This window comes from Malania oleifera, chromosome 1 (genome assembly GCF_029873635.1).
Source record: "Malania oleifera isolate guangnan ecotype guangnan chromosome 1, ASM2987363v1, whole genome shotgun sequence".
NCBI lineage: Eukaryota > Viridiplantae > Streptophyta > Magnoliopsida > Santalales > Ximeniaceae > Malania > Malania oleifera.
The window spans coordinates 77,090,550-77,113,426 of record NC_080417.1 but is presented as its reverse complement, the minus strand read 5'-3'; the positions used below and the strand labels follow the sequence as shown (position 1 = coordinate 77,113,426).

The window sequence follows — 22,877 nt, the reverse complement described above, 5'->3', positions numbered from 1 at the left end:
GCAATTCCCAGATCCATCTTTCTGGTGTTGCATTAGTGTGGGTGTCAATTTACCCTGGGCACTTGTCTTGTCAAAGTAAAATTTGAAATTTACAACATTTCTGCTTCTTTTATTTTCTTTTTTGTGCAAACTGGACCCATTCAGCTATGCTCTGGATGCTTCCCCCTCATACATTAGCAGGCGGTTCCCTATCCATCTTTCTGCTTGCGTTAATATGGGATCAGGTTACCCTAGCCACTTGTCTTGAGAGCTGGAGAGTAGTATTAGTATTAAGAGATAAACCACTAAAGCTACCAAGTCTCTATCTGACCTCTATGTTACACTGTCATTTTCATTAGATAAAGAAAGAATGTACAATCAGGAGAGAAGACATTTCCTTAACGAAATCTGAGAATCCCCAGAAAAAAACAAAACAAAAAAAGGAAAACACAAAAGATACAGCAAACTCAAATCTCTGCTGAACATCTGTCAAACACATGCCCTTAAAATTTCCATTGCTCACACACCACAAAGAAGCCGTAAAAAGCATTTTTCCCACACCAACCAATATGGAATCTTCTTCCCTGAAAAAATACGTAGATTACGTTCCTTCCACAAGCCCCATAGCACTGCAAATACAGCACAATTCCATGAAGCAATACCTTCCTTTCTTCTTCCAAACTGCACAAAAGATATAGGCGAGACACGTCCACTGCTCTTGAACAAACCCCAGCTTTGTCCAAAATAATTAAATAACTTATTCCAAACCTTCCATGCAAAATTGCAATGCAAGAAAAATGAAAAACAGATTCTAAACAATCAAAACAAAGCATACATATATCAGTGAATAGAGCCTTTAAAGGTCTCCTAATCTACAAGTCATTAGTATTTATTATATTACACGCACAACTAACCAAAGAAAGGCTTTGATTTTATGGGGGATTTTGACCTTCCAGAATACTTTGTAGAGTGGAAAGAAATGATTGGTACCAACCAAGAAATCAAAGAAAGATTTACACGGAAAAACACCTGAGGAATCCAACAACTAAGATCAACTATCATCCTCGGAAGACATCGTACAATTGTTCAACATAACCAACAGATAGGATAATTTAATGGTTTCCCTATCATTCAAGGCTTTCCAAAAAAGAAAACGAATGTTGCAACCCTTACCCATCACAAATCTGGTGTTGGGGAATAAAGAGAAGATAAATATGGGAAATAGCTTTCCACAAGTTTTCCGAAGAACATCTAGAACCTAAATTAGTATCCCATCCATTCCCATCAAAGTTCAAATTTACTTTTGGTAACTTGATGCCACAAGGAGGAAACCTCTAACAGAAACTGCAAAAGTCATTTTGCAAAAAGGGTTGTGTTCTTGGACACCAAATTTCCAAGACCCAAACCACCCTCTCTCTTAGTCCTACACACCACTTCTCAATTCACTAAGTGATCCTTAAAACCCCCTACCCCTGACCACAAAAAAATCTCTCATAATTCTCTCAATCTTACTAGCAAGTCCCATTGGGATTTCAAAAATAGACAGAAAATACAACATTATTAGAAAGACAACCCTGAATTAGAGTTTTCCTCCGTCCCAGACAAAAAAGGGCTCCGTTCCACCGGTCTAACCGCTTGGACACTCTCCACCACCCGATCCCAAAAAGTAGCTACTCTAGGATGGCCCTCCAAAAGAACCCCTAAATAGGACATCGACCACCCCAACTCTTCACACACAACTTCCAAGGTTAATTTTATAACACTCCCTATAGGCATGTTAATAGCTGCAATTCCACTCTTTTCCATATTAATCTTCAACCCCAATACCCTTTCAAAAATATGAAGAAGCCCCACTATATTTAGAATAGAAGACTTTTGGTCCTCCACGAAAAAAAGTAGTATCATTTGCAAATTGAAGGTGAGAAACCATAATTTCCTCCCTGCCCACTTTAAGACCTTTCACTAAACCTCTATCCACCGTCCTATCAACCAACCTACTCAAAAAACATCAGCCACTAAAACAAAAACGGAGAAAGAGGATCCCTTGTCTAATCCCCTTCGTGGCCATAAACCAAGATATAGATTTAGGCTCACCATTCACTATCACTGCAAAATTCATATTAGATATACACCTTTTCATCCATTTACACCATCTTTCTCCAAACCCCTCCCTCACTAAAATCTTATCCAAAAAATTCCAACTCAATCTGTCATTAGTTTTTCCAAAATCCAACATAAAAATAAGCCCCTTCTTCCTTCTCCTAATATCCTCAACGGTTTCATTCGCAATCAAAATTGCATCCACAAGCTGTCTTCCCCCCACAAATGCACTTTGGGACTTAGAAATAGTCCTATCAAGCACCACACATAACCTATTAGCTAGCACTTTAGTGTGATTATTTTATAAACACTATAAGCTAAGATAATCGGTCTATAATCAAAAATCTTGATGGACCTATTTTTCTTAGGCACAAAAGTGATAAAAGTAGAATTAATACTTTTGCTAAGAACCCCATTCAAATAAAATTCATTAAAAACCCTCATAAGGTCATTCTTTGCAACTGTCCAACAATCTTGATAAAAAGCTAAATTAAAAAAACTATCTAACCCAGGAGCTTTATCCCTCTCCATCCCAAAAAACTGTGCCCTAACTTCCTCTTCCTCAAAAAGTCTCTAGCTAGGCTATCTTATCCATAGGCAAAGGATCCCACTGTAATCCTTCCACCGTTGGTCTATCTCATCCTCCTCAGAATACATATTATAATAAAAATTTGTGATCTCCGAAGCAATTCTATTAGAGTCCATGATTATAACCCCCCTTTCCACCTATATCTCCATAATCAATTTTTTTTTATTTTTCCATTAGCAATCGTATGAAAAAAAATTAGAATTACACTCTCCATCTCTAACCCACTTAAATTTCATCTTTTGCCTCCAACTTCTCGTTCCTTAAAGATTAGCTCTTCCAATTCATTTTTTAGAGAACTTCTTTTAGCCTCTTCTTCCCTCGAAAGGGTCACTCCTTTCTTCTTCTTTTTTTTCCCTGTCCAACTCTTCCAAATCTCCTATAATAGTGTGGACTTCTTAACCTCAATATCTCTGAACACCTCCTTGTTCTATACTTTAAGTTTTTCTTTCAAACTCTTCAACATCTTCATAAATCTAAACCCCTCCCAAACCCCTTTCCATGTCCTCACTCCACAAATCCCCATAGTTGTCAAATTGAGAATCAAAATTCCAATTTTGGAAATCGAGAATCAAATCGAATCAAACCGTAAGATTCAATATAAATTTCCAAAATCAATTCTAAATGACATGCATACATTGATATACAAACAACAAGAAAAATAGAAAAATACATTTAAGTTTTGACAACAAAAAACTCATATTTCATTTGTATGCTTTCCCTAAACACATGAAAGTAAGAGAATGAGTCAAGAAATATTAAAAAAAAAAAGAACTTTTGTGTTGTTTAATGGAGGGAATCAAGAAAAAAAAATAATGTTTAATTTTTGGTATTTATCTACATTTAAAATAATAATAATAATATTGCATGCATATTCTTTCTTGGATTAAAAGAAAAAAAAGAAACAATTGACCTAAAAAATTATAATAATTGAACAAACTATTGAAAACCAACTAAATCTTAACAACACAACAAAACAAGACTACCTCCATAGCCAGTAAGTGTTATGCCGCTTCTTTTCAATGACAGAACACTATACTCCTAGAGTGAAGAATATTTTGTGAAGACAACATAAGACCTAAGATTCTATTTTCTCCTCTTTTTTAGTTCAAAACTAACATAGATAAGCAATGGTGAAGGTAATTGTGGAAAAGTAAAAGCAATAAATAAAGAAATATTTTGTTTTGGGGGTTTCAAACTAGTTGGACTTGTCAGGATATGATAGGTCCAAAATTGTGTGAATCGATAGATTCAGATAAAATCGTTAGATTCATGAGTTGAATCAATAGATTTGGCAATGATTTAGCTGTTTTTAGATTCGCCAGTATGTTTAGAATCGATTTGGTGTAGAAGTGATTCGAATCCTATAAGAATCGTGAATCATAAGATTCTAATAACCATGTGAATGCCTAACCAAGGATTGAAAAGAGCCATGGTCTAACCACATATTCTTGAACCTAAATGGGGTGGGGCCTTAAGGAACTTTCCTAGATTCCAATAGTATAAGAAAATGATCAGACGTGGGTCTAGATAATACTACTTGAGAAAGATTAGGAAACTCCTCCTCCCATTCATTAGAAAACAAGAAACTATCAATTCTACTAACCACCTCCCTAGCCCCACCCATTGACCATGTAAACTTGGCGTTACCTGAGGGAAGATCCCTCAACCCCCACTCCCTAATAACCAAATCAAACTTTTGCATAGATGCACAAACCCTACCATTCCCCTTCTTTTCCTGAGGGAACCTGACTGCATTAAAATCCCTACCCACAATCCACCACGGTGAGCAAAAACCAGAAACAAAATAAAGCTTATCCCGAAAAGAATCCCTAAGATCAAACCTAGAAGGACCGTACACAGAGGAAATCCACCATTGACCCCTATCTCTAATTTCAAGGACCAAAAGAGATAAAAAAAAAAAACCCACTAAACTATCCACTCTAGTTATAGACCGAGTATTTCATAAAACTGGAATGCCGCCACTGCAGCCCGAGGGTACAAAAACCCAATCCTTACACCGTCCTTCCCAAATCCCTCTAACAACCTCCCCGTATACTAACCCAGGCTTAGTCTCCTAAATTAAAACAATATCGAGAGAGTTCCTAAGTAAAACCTCCCTAATCAAACACCTTCTCCTAGCATCCCCTATTCCAACTTCATAATCTTAACACGCTTACCACCTCTTCCTATCCCCATCCTTCCCGCATAATTAATGCAAGAAACCAGATATTTTTTAATTTTTTTTCCACCTTTTTTTTCCCCTCATAAGTTTTTGGACTCAACCCCAACTTGACCTTAACACCTACAGGATTCACTAGCTTTAACCCCATATCATGTAATAGCTCGTTTGGGTCTTTGTAGTCCCTCTCACTAACACCAAAGTCACTCCCCCCATTAATTCCCTCACTGTGGCATAAAGACTCAGCAAAAAAAACAAAAAAAACAAGACTGAACAGGAATAGGGAGAATACCTTTTCTAGGTTCCGAAGAATTCAGATCGCCCACTGGATCCACTGTTTCCTCATCCTTACCTCTCCCGGCACCTGGAGAACTAACACCAACAACGACCTTTTCAAGAATAGGCTCAGTAGCTAGGTGCAAAAGCCCCTCATCAAACAAAGTTTTACTCTGATAAGGCCTGTGCTTAACAAGACCTTCTAACACTTGCTCGATATCAGAGGACAGTAAAGGCCTCTCTTCCTGTGTAAGATGATGTGTAAGTGATTGTTTCTTACTCCATATTATCTCTTCCATTCTTTTGTTCAAGCACAAATCCCCATCAAGTTCTTCCCAATTGTCTTCTCCTCCCATATATATCCCACTTCTCAGCTGATTAACTAATAAGCCAGAATCAGAATCACAAAAGCTGCTGAGATCATCATCTACTTCTGAACACCTCTCATCATCATCATCATCTATTTGAGTACCTTCACATTCAACAGAAAACAACCTCTTACTACAACTTGGATCAGCTTCGAAAAAGGTACTGCCCTGTTTCTATTGAGCTTATTTTTGTATGTGATCCTCTAAAGTGTTCCTTTGCAAAAGCATGTTCTCTGAACTACATCCCTTTCAGCTGAATCACCCTTCTCCCCCCTAATTCTGCCTATAGGCTGCTCAATCTTCTCCATAGGGATTGCAATGTTCTGAGTATGCTCCCTGAACCCTTCTACCTCTGGGCTTGCTTCTTTAATTTCTGTCTCAGTTCTGCCCTCACTACCTTCCTCATTTTTCTCCTAGGGTTGTCTTGGGACTCAGTATAAGCTTGTTATGATGACAGGAAAGCTGCATTAGTTGCTTCAAAAAGATTTCTCCAACCTTCACCGTTCTTACTCTCAGGAACACATAAAATGCTGCATTTTCCTCCAGCGCTTCCCTTCTCTATACAAAGGAATATACCTCTGTCATTGAATCGCAATTTAAGTATAAGCCTCCTCGGTTAAGTTCGTCAACACCTTGTTTTCCTTCACATATTATCCCCAATATCTTCACAATCCAAATAAATTCCTCTTTATTTAGAGCAATATATGAAAACTTTCTCCCTGGGAACTCCAAAATCCTGGAAGCTGAGGGCTCAAGACCATTAGCACGGGAGGTTTTGTGATCTATCTGCACTAATGAATGACCTCCCCCTCAAACAGCTTCTTACCTGATAAGCCGTTGGTCCCCCGCCCCCATTCTTCCAAAATAAAACCTCCAATGAAGCCGAGACGAAATAATCAGATCATACTCGTCCACCAATACTGAGAATCAGAATCGCAGACGAGAGTTCTCGGCAGGCCGAAAAAGGGTACACCGATCGCCTCTGGAAACCAAACATGATCTGCGGAAGGGGTGTTCTGCTTGAAAGCTCGCGTGAGGCGACTGTATGGGGATGTTCTGCTTGTATGCTCTTGTATGACAACTGTACTAAGATCGGTTTCTGGGAGAGAGATTCCCCTGACGGTCGAACACGGGGTCTTCGAGAAGAAAGATTTTCAGGGAAGATTCGTCTTTGTTAACTGGTCAGTCTTCATTAAATGGTCATTCAACTAGGTTGAGAATTGATCGACTAGGTTAAGAATCAATCAGTCACTCGCTGTCGCTGGTGGAACTTAGTGAACCCGGGAGCCAAGGATGGCTTGCCGCAGGCATCGCAAGAGGCTGTGCAAGGCAACGGAGGGTCTAAATGGAGAATATAGGGTTTGAAAACTAAGGAGGCGTCGAGTCTATGATTCGATCCCAGGTCTAGGTTAGCAGAGAAGATAGGTTTCAGAGTAGAAAATGTGGGAGAAAGATGTTCGGTGGTGTTCACCATTCTCGCGGTTGCAAAGGAGGGCAGCGTTGGGGAGAGAGCATTCTTTCTTCCGTAGTTTCATTTGACCTCTTAAATGTTTTCCATACAACATTTGGACCAGTGGTGTTTTGGATGCATGAGTTTGTGCATATGCTCGCATAATATTTTATAGAGAAAACTGCTGGGGAAACATAACAGGGATAAACATTTGGTTCCTGCTTCAACTAGTATAATTTACACTGTCATTTTTTTCACAAGAAAATGAATTATGCATTCTATCATAGACTCAGAATATTCAGTGTCCAACCAAAATCTCTCAAATTTCTAAACAGCAAGTCAACAACATATTTCTGCGCAAGCGCACCTATGTGTGTGGAGAACAATGTACACTACAGTATCGAAGAGTTCACTCCATGGCCTCTGTTCACACTAAAAAGCAATGATAGACAGGACATTAGGAGCACTAATAAGTTGGCATTTTTGGTTCATTATTCTGAAGTGACTGCCAGATTGACAGCAGCACAATCAGATTTGAAATCTGTAAACTTTGTTTAAGAGAAAAGGAAGCATCCAGAGTTCTGAGTGAAGAATGTTCTTAAGAGGTATGAGGGTGGCATATTTTTTCTGTGGAAAGTCATTTGGATGCAATGAAAACTACAACAACAACAAAACCAAGCCTTAAGTTTCACTAGGTGGGGTCAGCTAGGATGCAACAAAAGACTCTAGGGATAATAATGTTAAAGGTGGTGATTTGTATATGAAAAGGAAGGTGTATTCCCAAGAGGGGAGGGTGAATTGGGTTTTTAAAAGTTTCTTTAAAATCTTTTTACAAATTTCCAACCTTTTTGTAAACTTAGCAAACAAGAATGATTTTGTTTTATAATGCTTTAGTTAAATCAACCACAATCCACACAAACCAAATACTTTCAACAATGACAATCCAATCAACCAATCAATCAAATATAAAATACTTAACCAACACAAAAGTTGCAGCAGTGCTTCCTTGAATCAATGTTTGCAAAACTCAGCGTAAAGTTTGATTATAGCCCTATATTTATGAATCTTATATGCTTCATTTTAACCAAGGTTTCCGCACCGCAAACGATTGATCAACATGCTCCCTTTAAGGTTTCCGCAAACGATCAATCAACGTACTTCCTTAAATTAAAAGTTTTTCTCAATCTCAATTATCTCAGCAACCTGCACTTAGATACACAATCATACAATTTATATAGGCATAAAAATTAAAGAGTAAAGGTTGAGAGGGAGACTGAGTTTTTTACGAGATTCGGCTTATACCCAGCTTACGTCCTCGCCTTAGGTAAGACCACCTAAAGATTCCACTATAGCATTCCTTTACGGATGGAACAAACCGTTACAATCTCTCCTTCAATAGGCTAGAGTACACCTCTCCAAACGATACCCCACGCTTGGTACAACGATCCAATGACCCTGAATCGTCAAAGAAAATAAGGAAACAAGAGAAGATTCTTGTGTGCAAGAGATGCTCTCAGATAGAGCTGGTTAGTACAAATATAGCTCATCTAATACTTCAAATTAAATATCAAATAGAAATTGAATTGAAGCTCAAAGAAGTATTTCAACGGGTTTCTTCTTTCGATTTGTATCAAACCTCAGAAGATTAGCTTTTAGATCAGTGGTTGGAGACTCAGTTTATCTCAGGAAATTCTTAGCAAAAGTATGAGTGCAAGAGAGCTTTGAGAGAGAATGAGCAATGGAGCTTTGAAAACTGATTTTCAATTTCTTGGTAATAATTTAATTTGAGAAAGCTTGTATTTATAGGCTCAAAAAGTGTTAAATTCGTGTTGCCCAAGTTACTTGGAGTGTTTCCCAAGTTTATATGAAATTTGTTGCACAAGTAACATAAATTTGAATTTAAAAACTTTTAAAATAATAGTCGTTAACGAAGGTCAGGCACGTGAAGCTTCGGGGTCAGTCACCTGATCCTTCTAAACACAATGTAATTTTTCAACTTGAAACGGGGTCAGGCACCTGAGGATTCGGGGGTCAGTCGCCTAGACCTACCTCGCCTGTTCAAATTCAGTTCAGAAAAATCTTTAGGTGCCTGAGGTCTAAAGCTCAGTCGCCTGAACAGTTATAAATATTGTTTTTTTCAAGTTAGTTTTAAAACTCTTAGTCATCTTGCTTTGTTACTTTAAAAAGCTTTTTTCAGGGTTTTCAAAATAAGGTCTCCAAGTCCATATCAGCCCCTAATGAGCTTCAAAGCATTTTAAAATGATATTTATAATGAAGTACTTACATAAGTAATCCTAAAGACATAACAACTCTCTAAGCTTAAAGTCTTCATATATCTTTGCTTTGAATCCTCTCAGACTTAAGCTTCAATATTCTTTAAGCTTCCACATGTTTTGAACATCTTGGTCCTCTTGAGCTTTCTTTTGATCACTTTGTTGATGGAGTATTATGGTACTTGTGATCTTGAACTTCCATTTCTTTGATCTTTTTGAACTTTGTTATACAAGGTTTCCTGAAATATCATCACTTAAACAATAACTTGTTAAATTAACCTTTATTTTTTATCATAAAAAAAGATTCGAAAGTCATGGTAGGCCAACAATCTGCCTCTTTTTGATGATGACAAATAAGGAGTAAAGATGAGAGAACCTCAATAAGGCTCCCCTTTACAATAAGCATGTCTTTTAACAATTATGAAAAATGATGATTTCAAATATAAGTAAGTTCAAAACTCAATAAGTCACAATTAAGTATATTATGTTTTAATGCATTATAGCTCATGTCTACATACTTATGTCTCATTTTTCTCGTTATGCTCATTTTTTGCTTTTACTCCCCCATGCTATATCTCATGTCTAGAATATGTATTTTACATATTTGCCACACGCTCTCATGTTCTCATGGTTGCTCTCTAAGATATTCTCTTCTTATGTTTGCTCTCTAAAATATCTCTCTCCCTTTGACATCAATCAAAAAAAAATGAGGAGCATAGTCACAAAGAGTCTTAGGATAGCACATAAAAAGCATAGTCATATAGTCATTAAAAATTACACAAAGTCATAAGCAAGGGAGTCACAAGCCAAACTAAAAGAAAAGAACAACAAACAAAGCAACACAAAGACTAAGCCAATACATAGGTACAACACAAAATAGATCAAGCATCAGCAGCATCGTCATCATTATCATCATCAGTTTCAGCTTCCTCTTCATCATCCTCCTCACTTCCTTCCTCAGATTCTTTATCAGATGAAGCATTACTCCGAGGGACAGAACTGGTATCCATGGGATCAACACTACGAGATGAGGTAGCCCTATACTGCTTTATGCGAGTAAGGCACTGGTCAAGTGAAGAGTAGGTAGTGTGGAGTGAGGATACGTTCTCCTGAACTGATTGGAGGCCTGAACGCATATCTCTACAGAATGTAGTGAATTCATGATGGAAGGGGAGAAACCAAGAAGGAGTGTCAGCTGGAGGTCCTTGTTCCTGATCTTGAGGTGGAGGAGGTACAACTGCTGGCCTTTGTGGTCATCCTCCTTTTAAAAACCAACTCTGATCATGCTTTTCATATCCCATTTGTTTCAGGGTTGTGGAAGTGAAAAGATCATATCTAGAAAGCTTGATGAACAATTCGGTGGGAGTAGTGACACTAAGATGAGCAAAGAGAAGGTTTAGAGCACCACCATAAGGAAGAGTGACTTGATTAGCTAACAATTTAGCTCACATCCATTTCAAAATTAGGCTAGAGAGATCAAGTTTCTTCCCTTTTAGAAAACAATCGACGTAGGAGAGGTGATCATATGAACCAGCTTTTGGTAGGATGTTATTTGTGATAATTTTCTGAAATATTTGAGTTTAAAGATTCAGCTGTTTGTACATAGAAGGATGACCAAAGTAAACAGGTTCCTTTACCATAATTAGTGGCAAGAATTCCTCAGGAGTGAATCCTTGCTCTAGAATCCATGTTTGAGCAAATGCTGGACACTCAAATTCACCTGGGCTAATATGCAAAATAGTAGCCAAAGTTTGTGGAGATAAAACTATCTTCTTTCCCCTAACCTCAGTGGTTAGCACATTTTCCCCATGTATCATATTTGCATAGAAGATCTTCACTAGGTTTGGATACAGACCTTTGGATTGATAAGCTACAAAATTCTTCCAACCAATATTCCGAAATATTTGCAGGATTTTCAAAAATTTTGAATCAAAGAAGGTGGTATCTATGACCTTACCAAAAATTGGTTTCGTAGAACGGAGATGAGTTCGATATCGATGCTTCAATTGAGGAGTGACGAGCCATCGTTCGATGTTATTATCATCTCTCCCGGAAGAAGAACCTCGATTTGTCGTAGTTTTGGTGTGAGGCATCTTTGATTATGGAGGAATCAGCCGAACTACCAATGTGAAACCCTAGAAACCGTAGGAAAAGATGTAGGAGAGTGATTGGGAGGCTTTGATTTGAGGGATTTGAAGCTATGAATCAAGGGAGACCAAGAGTTGGAGCTTTGGGTGAATAATGGAACAGAGGTCTGTAGCCTGGAGTCTGAAGAGTTAGGATTTTTGCACTTAAAAATATATAGGACCCATCAGATCAGGCGCTTGAAGTTTTGGCTTAGTCGCCTTACATTTTATAGAAATTAAATTTCAGCAGGCAGTAGCACATCAGTCGCCTAACGTCTGATGGCTCAGGCACCCGATCCTCCAATTTACATTGCTCAGGTGCCTGAGCTTCCAAGTTCAGTCGCCTGACTTCCTTAATCATTTAAAATTTCTTTTTTTACTCAACATTAACTCTTCTTAAACAACTTCCTTACTATGTAACAAACCTAGTTCTCTTCTTATGGATATAAATCTCTCTTCGAGAAGGGGTTTTGTGAAAATGTCCGCCCATTGGTCGTTTGTATTTATAAATTCAAGTAATACATGATCTCTAAAAAAATGGAGTCTTATGTCAATGTGTTTAGTTCTTGAGTGTGATATTGGATTTTTAGAGATGTTTATTGCACTTGTGTTATCACACTTAATTGGCATGGTTGAATATTCTAGATTATAGTACTTTAATTGTTGTTTCATGTACAGTATTTGTGCACAGCAACTACCGACTACCACATACTCAGCTTTAGTGGTTGATAAAGCTACGGAAATTTGTTTATTGGAAAACCAAGAGACAAGAGACGGTCCTAGAAAGTGACAAGTCCCGCTTGTACTTTTTCTATCAATCTTACAACCCGCATAATCCTCATCTGAATAACTAATCATTTCAAAACCAGTGCCCTTAGGATACCATAGTCCTAAATCAATTGTTCCTATTAAGTATCTTAGGATTATTTTAACGGATATTTGGTGAGATTCTTTAGGTGCTGATTGAAATCATGCACACATCCATACACTAAATATTATATCCGGTCTACTAGCTGTCAAGTATAATAGGCTTCCTATCATACTTCAATAATATTTCATATCTACTGGTTATCCTTTTTTCATCTTTGTCAAGGCTTATGGAAGTACTCAAAGGAGTTCCTATCGGCTTGCTACTTTCCATGTCAAATTTCTTAAGCATGTCTTTTATATATTTGGATTGATTTATAAAAGTCCCATTCTTGGCTTGTTTAATTTGTAATCCTAGGAAGTAGTTTAATTCTCTTATCATACTCATTTCAAATTCTTCTTGCTTACATTTAGTAAATTCCTTACATAGATCATCATTAGTTGCACCAAATATGATATCATCTACATAAATTTGGATTTTAAGCATGTCATCTTTCTTAGTTTTGATAAATAAGGTACTATCAACCTTTCCTCTAGAAAACTCATTTTCTAGTAAGAATCCACTAAGTCTTTCATACCAAGCCCTAGGGGCTTGTTTCAAACCATATAAAGCCTTAGTTAACTTGTACACATAATCAAGTTTTTGAATGTCCTCAAAGTCCGGTGGTTGTGCTACATATACCTCTTCATTTATAAAACCATTTAAAAAGGCACTCTTTGCATCCATTTGATACAATTTGAATTCCTTATGAGATGCATAAGCTAAAAGCATTCTTATTGCTTCCATTCTAGTTATGGGAACAATGTCTCATCACATTCTATTCTTTTTTCTTGGTTGTATCCTTGAGCTACAAGTTTAGCTTTATTTCTTGCCACAATTCCCTTTTCATCCTTTTTATTTCTAGATACCCACTTAGTTCCAATGATTGAATGGTTATCCGGTTTGGGAACTAAGTTTCATACTTTATTTCTTTCAAATTGATTTAATTCTTCTTGCATGACTATTATCCATGAGTCATTACTTAGAGTTTCTTCAACATTCTTCGGTTCATCTTGAGATAAGAAAGTATAATGATTACATAGATTTTTCAAAGAAGATCTTGTAGTTATACCTTGTGATGGTTCTCCTATTATTTGATCTTTCGGATGATTTCTTACATATTTCCATTCTTTGCGTAATTCAATATTTTCTATAGCATCATCATTTGAATTTAATTCATTTTCTTCTTCTTTTGCTTCTACAATTTCTAAGTCTTCTTCTGATTTTTGAGTATTTTGAACTTCTTCAACAATTATTGTTTTACTAAATGGATTTTCTTCATCAAATGTTACATGAATTGATTCCAAAATTGTAAGAGTTCTTTTATTGTATATTCTAAAAGTTTTGCTCTTTAATGCATACCCTAAGAATATACCTTCATTAGCTTTTGCATCAAATTTACCTAAATCTTCTTTATCATTTAATACAAAGCATTTACATCCAAAAACATGGAGGTAAGAAATGTTAGGCCTTCTACCTTTTCAAAGTTCATAGGGAATTTTATTTAAATTTGATCTTATTGAAACTCTATTTATCACATAGCATGTGGTATTTACCACTTCAGTCCAAAAATATTTTGGTAGCTTATGTTCATTTAGCATTGTTCTTTCCATTTTTTGAAGAGTTCTATTCTTTCTTTCAATAACTCCATTTTGTTGTAGAGTTCTAGGTGCTGAAAAATTATGATTAATTTCATATTCATTGCAAAATTTTTCAACTTCTTTGTTGTTGAATTTTCTTCCTTGATCACTTCTTATATTTGAAACACTATATCTTTTTTCATTTTGAAGTTTCTTGCATAAATTTATTAACATGTTACAAGCTTCATCCTTGGAGGCTAAAAATAATACCCAAGTAAACCTAGAGTAGTCATCAACTATGACAAAGGCATATTGCTTACCTCCTATGCTTTGAGTTCTAGTAGGACCAAACAAATCTAAATGAATAAGTTCTAAGGGTCTACTAGCAGAGATATGTTTCTTCTTTTTAAAACTTGTTTTAATTTGCTTTCCAAGTTGGCAAGCATGACAAATTTTATCTTTTATGAATATTGTATTTGGTAAACCTTTGACTAACTTCTTTCTAGATAAGTTTGATAATAGATCCATGCTTGCATGTCCTAGTCTTCTATGCCAAAGCCAACTAGCTTCATTCATGGCAGCTAAGCATGTTACATCTTGAGAGATTAAGTTTTCAAGGTTTATACAATATACATTATATACTCTATAAGTTGTGAATAGAATTTCATGTTTTCTTGGATTTTGAACTATGCACTTATCTTGCTTAAAGATTATGTCACCCTTTGTCACTAAGTTGACTTATGCTTAAAAGGTTATGCTTTAATCCATCAACTAACAAAACATCATCAATTGTAAGAGAGGGTTCTTTACCTATTTTACCAATCCCGACGATTTTACCTTTAGCGTTGTCACCGAAGGCCACATACTCTCCATCTTTTTGAACTAGGGTGGTGAACTTTATTTTATCCCTGGTTATATGTCTTGAATACCCGCTGTCCAAATACCATTTTTTCTTTGATGGAGTGGTCCTAAAGCATATCTACAAGGAAGGATTTACGGTGTTACTTTTGAAACCCAAACCTTCTTAATTCTTTTTAAGTCATATCTATTTTAGTGTTCACTTTCCATTCATTTTTTATTTTGACATACTTCTTTTTAAGTGGACAATTAAACTTTATGTTTCCCTTATTCCGACACAAGAAGCAAGTAGTGTGTTCATGAATATTTGTAGATGATGTACTAGCATAGTATTTTGCTTCTTTTACAAAATATCCCTTGAATAAGTTCTTCTTTTTTTTGTTTTCAATTCCATTGTAACCAATTCCTTCTTTGTTACTAATCATCCTTTGTTGTCCAACCATCTTTTCAAAATTCTTTTTTCCTCTAGTAAAGTTGTAAATGGTTTTATCTTTATTTTCAATTTTACTTTTAAGATTACTTATTTTTAAGTCTTTCTTGCTTTCCCCATTTACTTGTAGTTTTACTAACTTTTGAGACATGCTGTTGATTTTCTTCATTAAATCATCAATATGAGATTCTTTTTCTTTTTCAGCTATTTTAGAACTTTCTAGTTGATTCTTAAGATATTCATTTTGTTCTTTCAACGCTATGTTCCTTTTAGATACTTTAATGAACCTATTGTGTAAGGCGAATAATTCAGCTTGGATTTCCTTATATGAAGGCATACTATCACATGAATCATTACAAGACTCTCCACTAGATTCTTCCGATGAACTATAGTAAGAGTTTACCTCAGCATTGTGCGCCATAAAGCACATGTTGGCAACTTCTTGTTCATTTGATTCATTCTCCGATTCGTTTGAGCTTGTATCGTCCCCTGCAGCTTTCATTGCCTTCTTTTTCTTCTTCTTGTCTTTCTTCAGTTATGGACAATCAGGTTTAATGTGTCCGACCTTCTTGCAGTTATAACATGTAGGTGGCTCATTCTTAGTTTCCTTTGTGTTTGTTTCTCCTTTGTTAGTTTTTTATCCTTTAAACTTCCTAGGGAATTTCCTATTCTTCTGAAAAATTTTCCAAGTCTTTTAGTAATAAAGGCTAGTTTTTCATCATCTAATTTGTCGTCTTCATCTTCATCACTAGAACTTTCTTTGGCAGCCTTAAGGGCTATTGATTTCTTATTTTTATTATTGTTCTCTGAATTTCTTTCGTTCATTGCCATCTCATATGTGGGAAGGGATCTGATTAACTCATCAAGGGAGATATTTTTCAAGTTTCTTCCTTCCGTGATTGCTGTGGCCTTAGGTTCCCATATCGGAGGAAGTCCTCTAAGGATTTTTCGAATCATTTCATATGTTGAATAATTTTTCCCTAAAGCATTTAAGGAATTTATTATGTGAGTAAACCTAGTATACATGCTAGTGATAGTTTCATCAGGATTCATCTTAAAGGCTTCATACAGGCTTCATACTCGCTAGTGAGTATGTCGATTCTATTATCTCTAACATCCATCGTTCCTTTATAAGTTACCTCTAGTTTATCTCATATTTCTTTAGCTGATTTACATGTCATAACCGTATTGAATTCATTAACGTCTAAAGCACAATATAGTGCATTCATGACACTTGAGTTTACTTGCATCATTTTATAGTCATTATTAGTTAAATCTTGTTCTTCTTTAGGCACTTCTTTACCATATACTAATTTAGTAGGAATAAAGTCACCATGTGTGACAACTTTCCATGCTTTCCAATCCATAGTTTGAATATATATTTGCATTCTTTGTTTCCAAAAGGTGTAGTTTACACCGCAGAAAATTGGGGGTCTAGTTAAGGATTGTCCTTTGGCAAAAGGGGATTCACCTATGTGTGCCATTTAGACCTTTATATAGCTTCTAATTAAGATTTGCTATAACTTAGCTTTGATACCAATTGAAAAGGAAGGTGTATTCCCAAGAGGGGGGGTGAATTGAGTTTTTAAAAGTTTCTTTAAATCTTTTTACAAATTCCCAAACTTTTGTAAACTTAGCAAACCAGAATGATTTTGATTTTTAATGTTTTAATTAAATCAACCACAATCCACACAAACCAAAAACTTTCAACAATGACAATCCAATCAACCAATCAATCAAATATAAAATACTTAACCAACACAAAAGTTGCAGCAGTGCTTCCTTAAATCAGTGTTTGCAAAACTTAGCGTAGAGTTTGATTATAGCCTTGTATTTACGAATCTTATTCGCTTCTTTTTAACCAAGGTTTCCGCGAACGATTGATCAACGTACTCCCTTTAAGGTTTCCGCAAATGATCAATCAACGTACTTTCTTAAATTAAAAGTTTTTCTCAATCTCAATTGTCTCAGCAACCTGCACTTAGATACACAATCATACAATTTATATAGGCAGAAAAATTAAAGAGTAAAGGTTGAGAGCGAGACCGAGTTTTTTACAAGGTTCGGCTTATACCCAGCCTACGTCCTCGCCTTAGGCAAGACCACCTAAGGATTCCACTATAGCGTTCCTTTATGGGCGGAACAAACCTTTACAATCTCTTCTTCAATAGGCTAGAGTACACCTCTCCAAATGATACCCCACGCTTGGTACAACGATCCAATGACCCTGAATCGTCAAAGAAAATAAGGAAACAAGAGAAGATTCTTGTGTACAAGAGATACTCTCAGATAGAGTTGGTTAGTACAAATATAGCTCAGCTAATACTTCAAATTAAATATCAAATAGAAATTGAATTGAAGCTCAAAGAAGTATTTCAACGGGTTTCTTCTTTCGATTTGTATCAAACCTCAGAAGATTAGCTTTTAGATCAGTGGTTGGAGACTCAGTTTATCTCAGGAAATTCTTAGCAAAAGTATGAGTGCAAGAGAGCTTTGAGAGAGAATGAGCAATGGAGCTTTGAAAACTGATTTTCAATTTCTTGGTAATAATTTAATTTGAGAAAGCTTGTATTTATAGGCTCAAAAAGTGTTAAATTCGTGTTGCCCAAGTTACTTGGAGTGTTTCCCAAGTTTATACGAAATTTGTAGCACAAGTAACATAAATTTGAATTTAAAGACTTTTAAAATAATAGTCGTTAACGAGGGTCAGGCACTTGAAGCTTCGGGGTCAATTGCCTGATCCTTTTGAACACTATAATTTTTCAACTTGAAACGGGGTCAGGCACCTGAGGATTCAGGGGTCAGTCGCCTAGACCTACACTGCCTGTTCAAAATCAGTTCAGAAAAATCTTCAGCCGCCTAAGGTCTAAAGTTCAGTCGCCTAAAGAGTTATAAATACTGTTTTTTTTAGGTTAGTTTCAAAACTCTTAGTCATCTTACTTTGTTACTTTAAAAAGCTTTTTCCGGGGTTTTCAAAATAAGGTCTCTAAGTCCATATCAACTCCTAATGAGCTTCAAAGCATTTCAAAATGATATTTATAATGAAATACTTACATAAGTCATCCTAAAGACATAACAACTCTCTAAGCTTGAAGCTTGATATGCATTGTAGGCCCAGAACCTAACAACTTAAGCTTTTAGGTAAAGTAGTAATCTAACAATAAAGGATTGCATATATTTGGGGGTAGCACCGACAAAGATATAATGATAAAATTGGCTAAGATGGTGTAGGCATGTTGGAAGATTAAGGAGGAGCAACTTGATTGAAGTGGAGGTAGATTTTTGAAGGCTAGGAGGAAGTTTAAGAATGACTCTGATTGAGGCAGTGTCTTAACTGAGTTGAATGACGCAAAAGAATTTATGTAGCTGACCTTTGTTGTAATAAAGGCTTCTTTGTTGTTCAAACTTGTGTAGACATCACTATCATGAATTTCTTGAATTAATGCTGGAGCAAAGATGGAAATGATGGGATGGATTTGCCCCTATTGAACATTATTTCTGCTTTTGATTTGTTACTCTATCCAAAAGAGTACCTGCTCTCTCTTTTTTTTGTGCAAGACTTCAGACTATTCAAGAAAGAAACTGCTTCCACGGCAAAATCTCATGAGGATGGGCTTTGCCCCCAAGAGCCAATAAGAAATGAAAAAAGGGTGGGAAAAGAATGATTTCCTGGATGCTGACTCTTGTGAAGGCTATCTCAATACTGAATGGCACAACTTTACATCTCTTGTTGATGACTGTACACTGTAAGAACTCTACTGGGAACAGCTGGCTAAAAGGCCACTTCATTTGGTATCTTTGTTTGATCTGCCTCATGGGGAATCCCTGAGCCTGTGTTATTGATTGGAGTGTGGCTGGTAAATAAATTTCAAGTGAGGTTTCCTTCTTGATCCCTTCGCCCCTGTGTACATCCTCTTTTAAGGTGCATATTCTTGCGTCATCAATTGTTTGATCAACAAATGTCAAATCCTGTTTTAGGGGACATTCCACTTCTTACTATAACAATCCTTTAAACTTTCTGCTTGACATTTATTTATTTTGTTATCTTCTAGTGAGTGTTACTTTTTTTTTTGGAAAGGATCCTGATTAGATCCTTGTTATCCTGGTTATCAAGCTGGAAATCAAATTGGTTTAGCTGAAGTAAATGGGAGTTTTCTTCCTTGTGCTTAGGTGGGCAGGCTGAGGATGTGTACAACTTACGAAATATATGTGGACACCAAATATGACGTTCCATGCCTTAGAAGGAGCTTCAACTCATAAGGCAACTCTACTGGTTCCGCTTGTTTCTAGATATTAGTTCTAGAATTATTATCTTGCTAGAAAAGTGATGGGTGTTTGAATGAATTTGACAGTTGCACTGGCCTTTCAGCTCTTATAGTTCAAAAGTTTTTTGTATGTAAAAATTTAGAAATTGTTGTGTGATAGGTATGTCTCCTGCCTTTGTGGGCAGAACCCTTGCCATTTAAGAAAATGGCTCATTGATATAGAATGCCCTGCCTTGTGGATGCAACCCTTGCTGTTGAATAAATGTCGCATTATTATAGAATTTGGACACTGGAAGATATCTCTCTCTTTTCCCTGGACTCCGGAAACAAAGACAAGCTCTGTCAAACAGAACTAGCATTTACTTTATTAGGAAGTGGGGAATTGAGGAACCTTATCTTTTTTCTTGGGGATAGTGGTGCAACATGCAAACTACAATAGTATCAGCAGAAACTGCACTTGAGACGTCTGTCTGACCCAATCACTGATATTTTTTTTTTTTATCCAAATGTTATCTCTCTCCCCAGTTGTAATTTGCTCCTTCAATCAATGATTTGCATAAAGCCTCAAATAAGCTTACATAGTTTGGAGCAGCACTAGATCTTGGGGAAATCAATTCCCAGATGCCAAGAATGGAGCATTTACTTGTACTATTCTTCGATTACTGTTGAGTTTTATTGATTTTTAAGAAGACAATCCAATCACCTCAAGGGCATCCCTGACACTTAATGTTGGCATGAGCAGCTGATGGAGCTGCAGGTGTCACTTGATCAATGTCATTGTTCTACTCCATTGCTTGCTAGTATATTTGTTTTTTAACGGTTTTAATCAGGAATAAGCACAGGTGAAACGGTAACTGTGGAAACATGATCTGCAATTTTTGGGCTTCGACATATTCTTACATCGGGCACTATCCTATAATCTATACTTTATTGTCCTATAATTTGAGCTGCCCTTTCTTGAAGTTGGTTCAGTGCAATAACTGTGGACATGATCTGCACTTTTTAGAAATTGACATATTCTTAGATCAGGCCCAATCCAACAATTTACACAGTTCTTTTTTGTCCAATTTGAGCTGCCCATTCTCTATTTTGATTTAGTGCATATCATTGAATATTAAATGCTTTTAAGCATGCATTGCAAGAAAGACAGTAACTACCTCATCCTAAGTTCCTAAGTATTTGAATGTGGTTAAACAAACCATCACGCCCTCCTTTAAGCATATAATGTTCATTCATAAATCGTTGTCTTTACTCATTGCCCAAATCAAATTCTTTCTAGCCTTATTTTTTGCATCCAGCATCACTTGTATCTCCTGCTAGTGCACGTAACTGACTATGCACGAGAACAAAAATGAGTCTCTCAGCAATATCTCTTGGCCACAACACTTATCATCCTTCCAACATTTCTTTTCCTAGTTTTGGTGAATTTTATTTCCCATATATTTCGTCACACTCTTATCTAAAGAATTTGAGTATTCCTCTGAGGTTGTCATTTTGGTTTCCATTCCCTAGTTTTGTTAGTGAAATCTATGTTGCAAGCAAACAACAGCTGCTGGGGGACCTCATCATTACCTATTGATCCATTAGCTTCTGCTAGCTGGCAAAATAAAAGAATAGGTAGAAACTCAGATGACAGGGACCTATATTTATTCTTCATTTATTTTGTTATGATTGGTAATTTTCCAGGCCCTTCATTCAATTTAGTTCTACAATGTCATTGTGTACAATTTCGTGCTTCTTTGACTTCCAAGTCGAATAGTTGTATTTGACGTGTGCGTCACATCCCTACTTCCTTCATGTGGCCAAAGTATTCCACCTGTTGTATATGTTATTTCAATTTCAGTCAGGAAGCAGGATATTATACTAGTTTTTTTTTTTTTAAATCTGTTAGGTAATTATTTTTTACGTGTAGCATAAATTAGTGCCGAAGCAAGTGATGATGTGTTTGTGAGGATTTGTATGAAATCTGGTTTGCAGGGGCTGCTTCTTGATGGAGGGTTTGTGCCCATCGTTCATTTTTTTTATTATGATATAATATGCTAGGTTCTCCTTCATTCCTTCTCAATTTTATGTGTTTTTGTGCTTTTCTTCTTCTTCCAGGTTGTTGAGAGTAATATGGCCTCCCCTTAACACCCCAACTTCCTGAAGTGTGCAAAGCTTTTTTACACTTACATTAGTTATTTTGATGTATTGGAGTTTTTTCACAAACTGAGCTAAGCTTTGGTGAAATCTAAATCCCTCACCTTAAATGAAAAATATCTTCTTTTGACACCTAACCAAGCAAAACTTGAGTTTATTGCAATATCCTTGGAAAGGTAGAAGGATCTTGAATATTCATTCACTACCTCTAAGTTATATTAGGTCTACCACCTGTTCCCATAGCACTTAATGTCTACTAAATCTCTCTCGCTTGAATGTTGTTTGGTCACTTCAATCAATGAGTCTTCAAGGCATCGCTTTAGGTTGTTCAATTTATCTCAAGGCACCTAAGATGGCTCCTTTGTTACAGGTTTCGTTGCCATTATTGATCTTGCATGGTGAGGCTGATGTTGTCACTGATCCATCTGTAAGCAAGGCTTTGCATGGGAAAGCAAAAAGTGCAGACAAGAAGCTTATGCTTTATGAGGATGCTTCTCATTCTCTTCTCGAAGGTGAGCCAGATGAGACGATAATTCGAGTTCTTGAAGATATCATTTCTTGGCTTGATGAGCATAGCATCAAAAGCAGCTGCAGCTAATCAATTGTACCTCACATAATCCTGCAACAGAAATAAGCCTGCTTCACTGTAAATACAAGAGGGAAAGGACAAAAAGAGGGTAATAAAATATTCTTGTGCTTTACGTTGGAATTTAAAATTTTATTTTTTTTATTTCAATCCCTTGTATATCTGTTACTGTGATCATTAGTTTATTTATTTGGCAATGGAGGTTTTGGGTTGTTGGAACCTTTTTTTTGTTTGAAATTGCATGTATACTCTTGGCAAGTTGAATGGATATTTGGTTTCTTACAGCAAACAACGCATGGTGCGACTCATGGGTGTGCATATATAGGCATGTCTCTGGCCTTTGAAATGCCAATTTTATTTTTTAGATATTGAGTAAAAAAAATTAATTCATTTTATTTGAATTTGAACAAATAAATGTTAGTCTTTGAATTTTAATGAATTTCATTTCAATACGAGTAATCCACTTATTCAATACATCATGTATTTTAAATAAAAATGATTTTGTAGTATATTTTTGAAGGAAAGTGAAATAGGTTAGTATGCTTTTTAAGAAATGGAAGCATATGCTTTTATGTTCTTGAAGAAAAAGGGGGGTGCCTATTAGAAATTTACCAACATTTTAATGTTAATTTTGAGTGTGAAGACTCAAGAATGTTCTAAAAGAAATGTTAATTTTAGTTTTTGTTTTTGAACTTCAGCAATTGAATTTATGTGGATTAGTAAATAATTTTACTCCAAAATTTAAATGATTATTTAAAATAAAAGGAAAATA

General features: G+C 36.1%; 2 protein-coding genes across 6 annotated transcripts in view; one reads left to right on the top strand and one right to left on the bottom strand.

Moving 5' to 3' along the window:
- LOC131162198 (caffeoylshikimate esterase-like) overlaps window positions 1-22,394 on the top strand; it is a 63,965-nt gene extending 41,571 nt beyond the window's left edge. For both annotated transcript variants that reach the window (XM_058118421.1, XM_058118431.1), the window contains exon 9: window positions 21,890-22,394. In XM_058118421.1, coding sequence (XP_057974404.1) covers window positions 21,890-22,117 — 228 coding nt within the window. In that variant the 3' untranslated portion in view covers window positions 22,118-22,394. The remainder of the gene's footprint in view (window positions 1-21,889) is intronic.
- LOC131162207 (uncharacterized) lies at window positions 307-7,260 on the bottom strand. 4 transcript variants are annotated; one of them, XM_058118470.1, is made up of 2 exons: window positions 5,140-7,260; window positions 307-747 (listed from the first exon to the last, which is right to left on the bottom strand). In XM_058118470.1, exons 1-2 carry the CDS (start codon window positions 5,477-5,479, stop codon window positions 737-739), a joined length of 351 nt encoding a protein of 116 aa, XP_057974453.1. In that variant the 5' UTR covers window positions 5,480-7,260; the 3' UTR covers window positions 307-736. The 4 variants fall into 4 exon arrangements, with proteins under 4 accessions (XP_057974453.1, XP_057974425.1, XP_057974444.1 ...); XM_058118442.1 differs by having other exon boundaries at window positions 307-712; window positions 5,140-7,083; XM_058118461.1 differs by having other exon boundaries at window positions 307-660; window positions 5,140-7,082.
- Window positions 22,395-22,877: the final 483 nt, after the last annotated feature.

Bases quoted from the DNA above. Each gene is read 5' to 3' on its own strand.
- LOC131162207 (XM_058118442.1), bottom strand. From the start codon at position 5,479: ATGGGAGGAGAAGACAATTGGGAAGAACTTGATGGGGATTTGTGCTTG. The intron at 713-5,139 runs GTATTCTCCCTA...TTTTGGACAAAG, and splicing joins TTCTTCGGAACCTAGAAAAG to CTGGGGTTTGTTCAAGAGCA.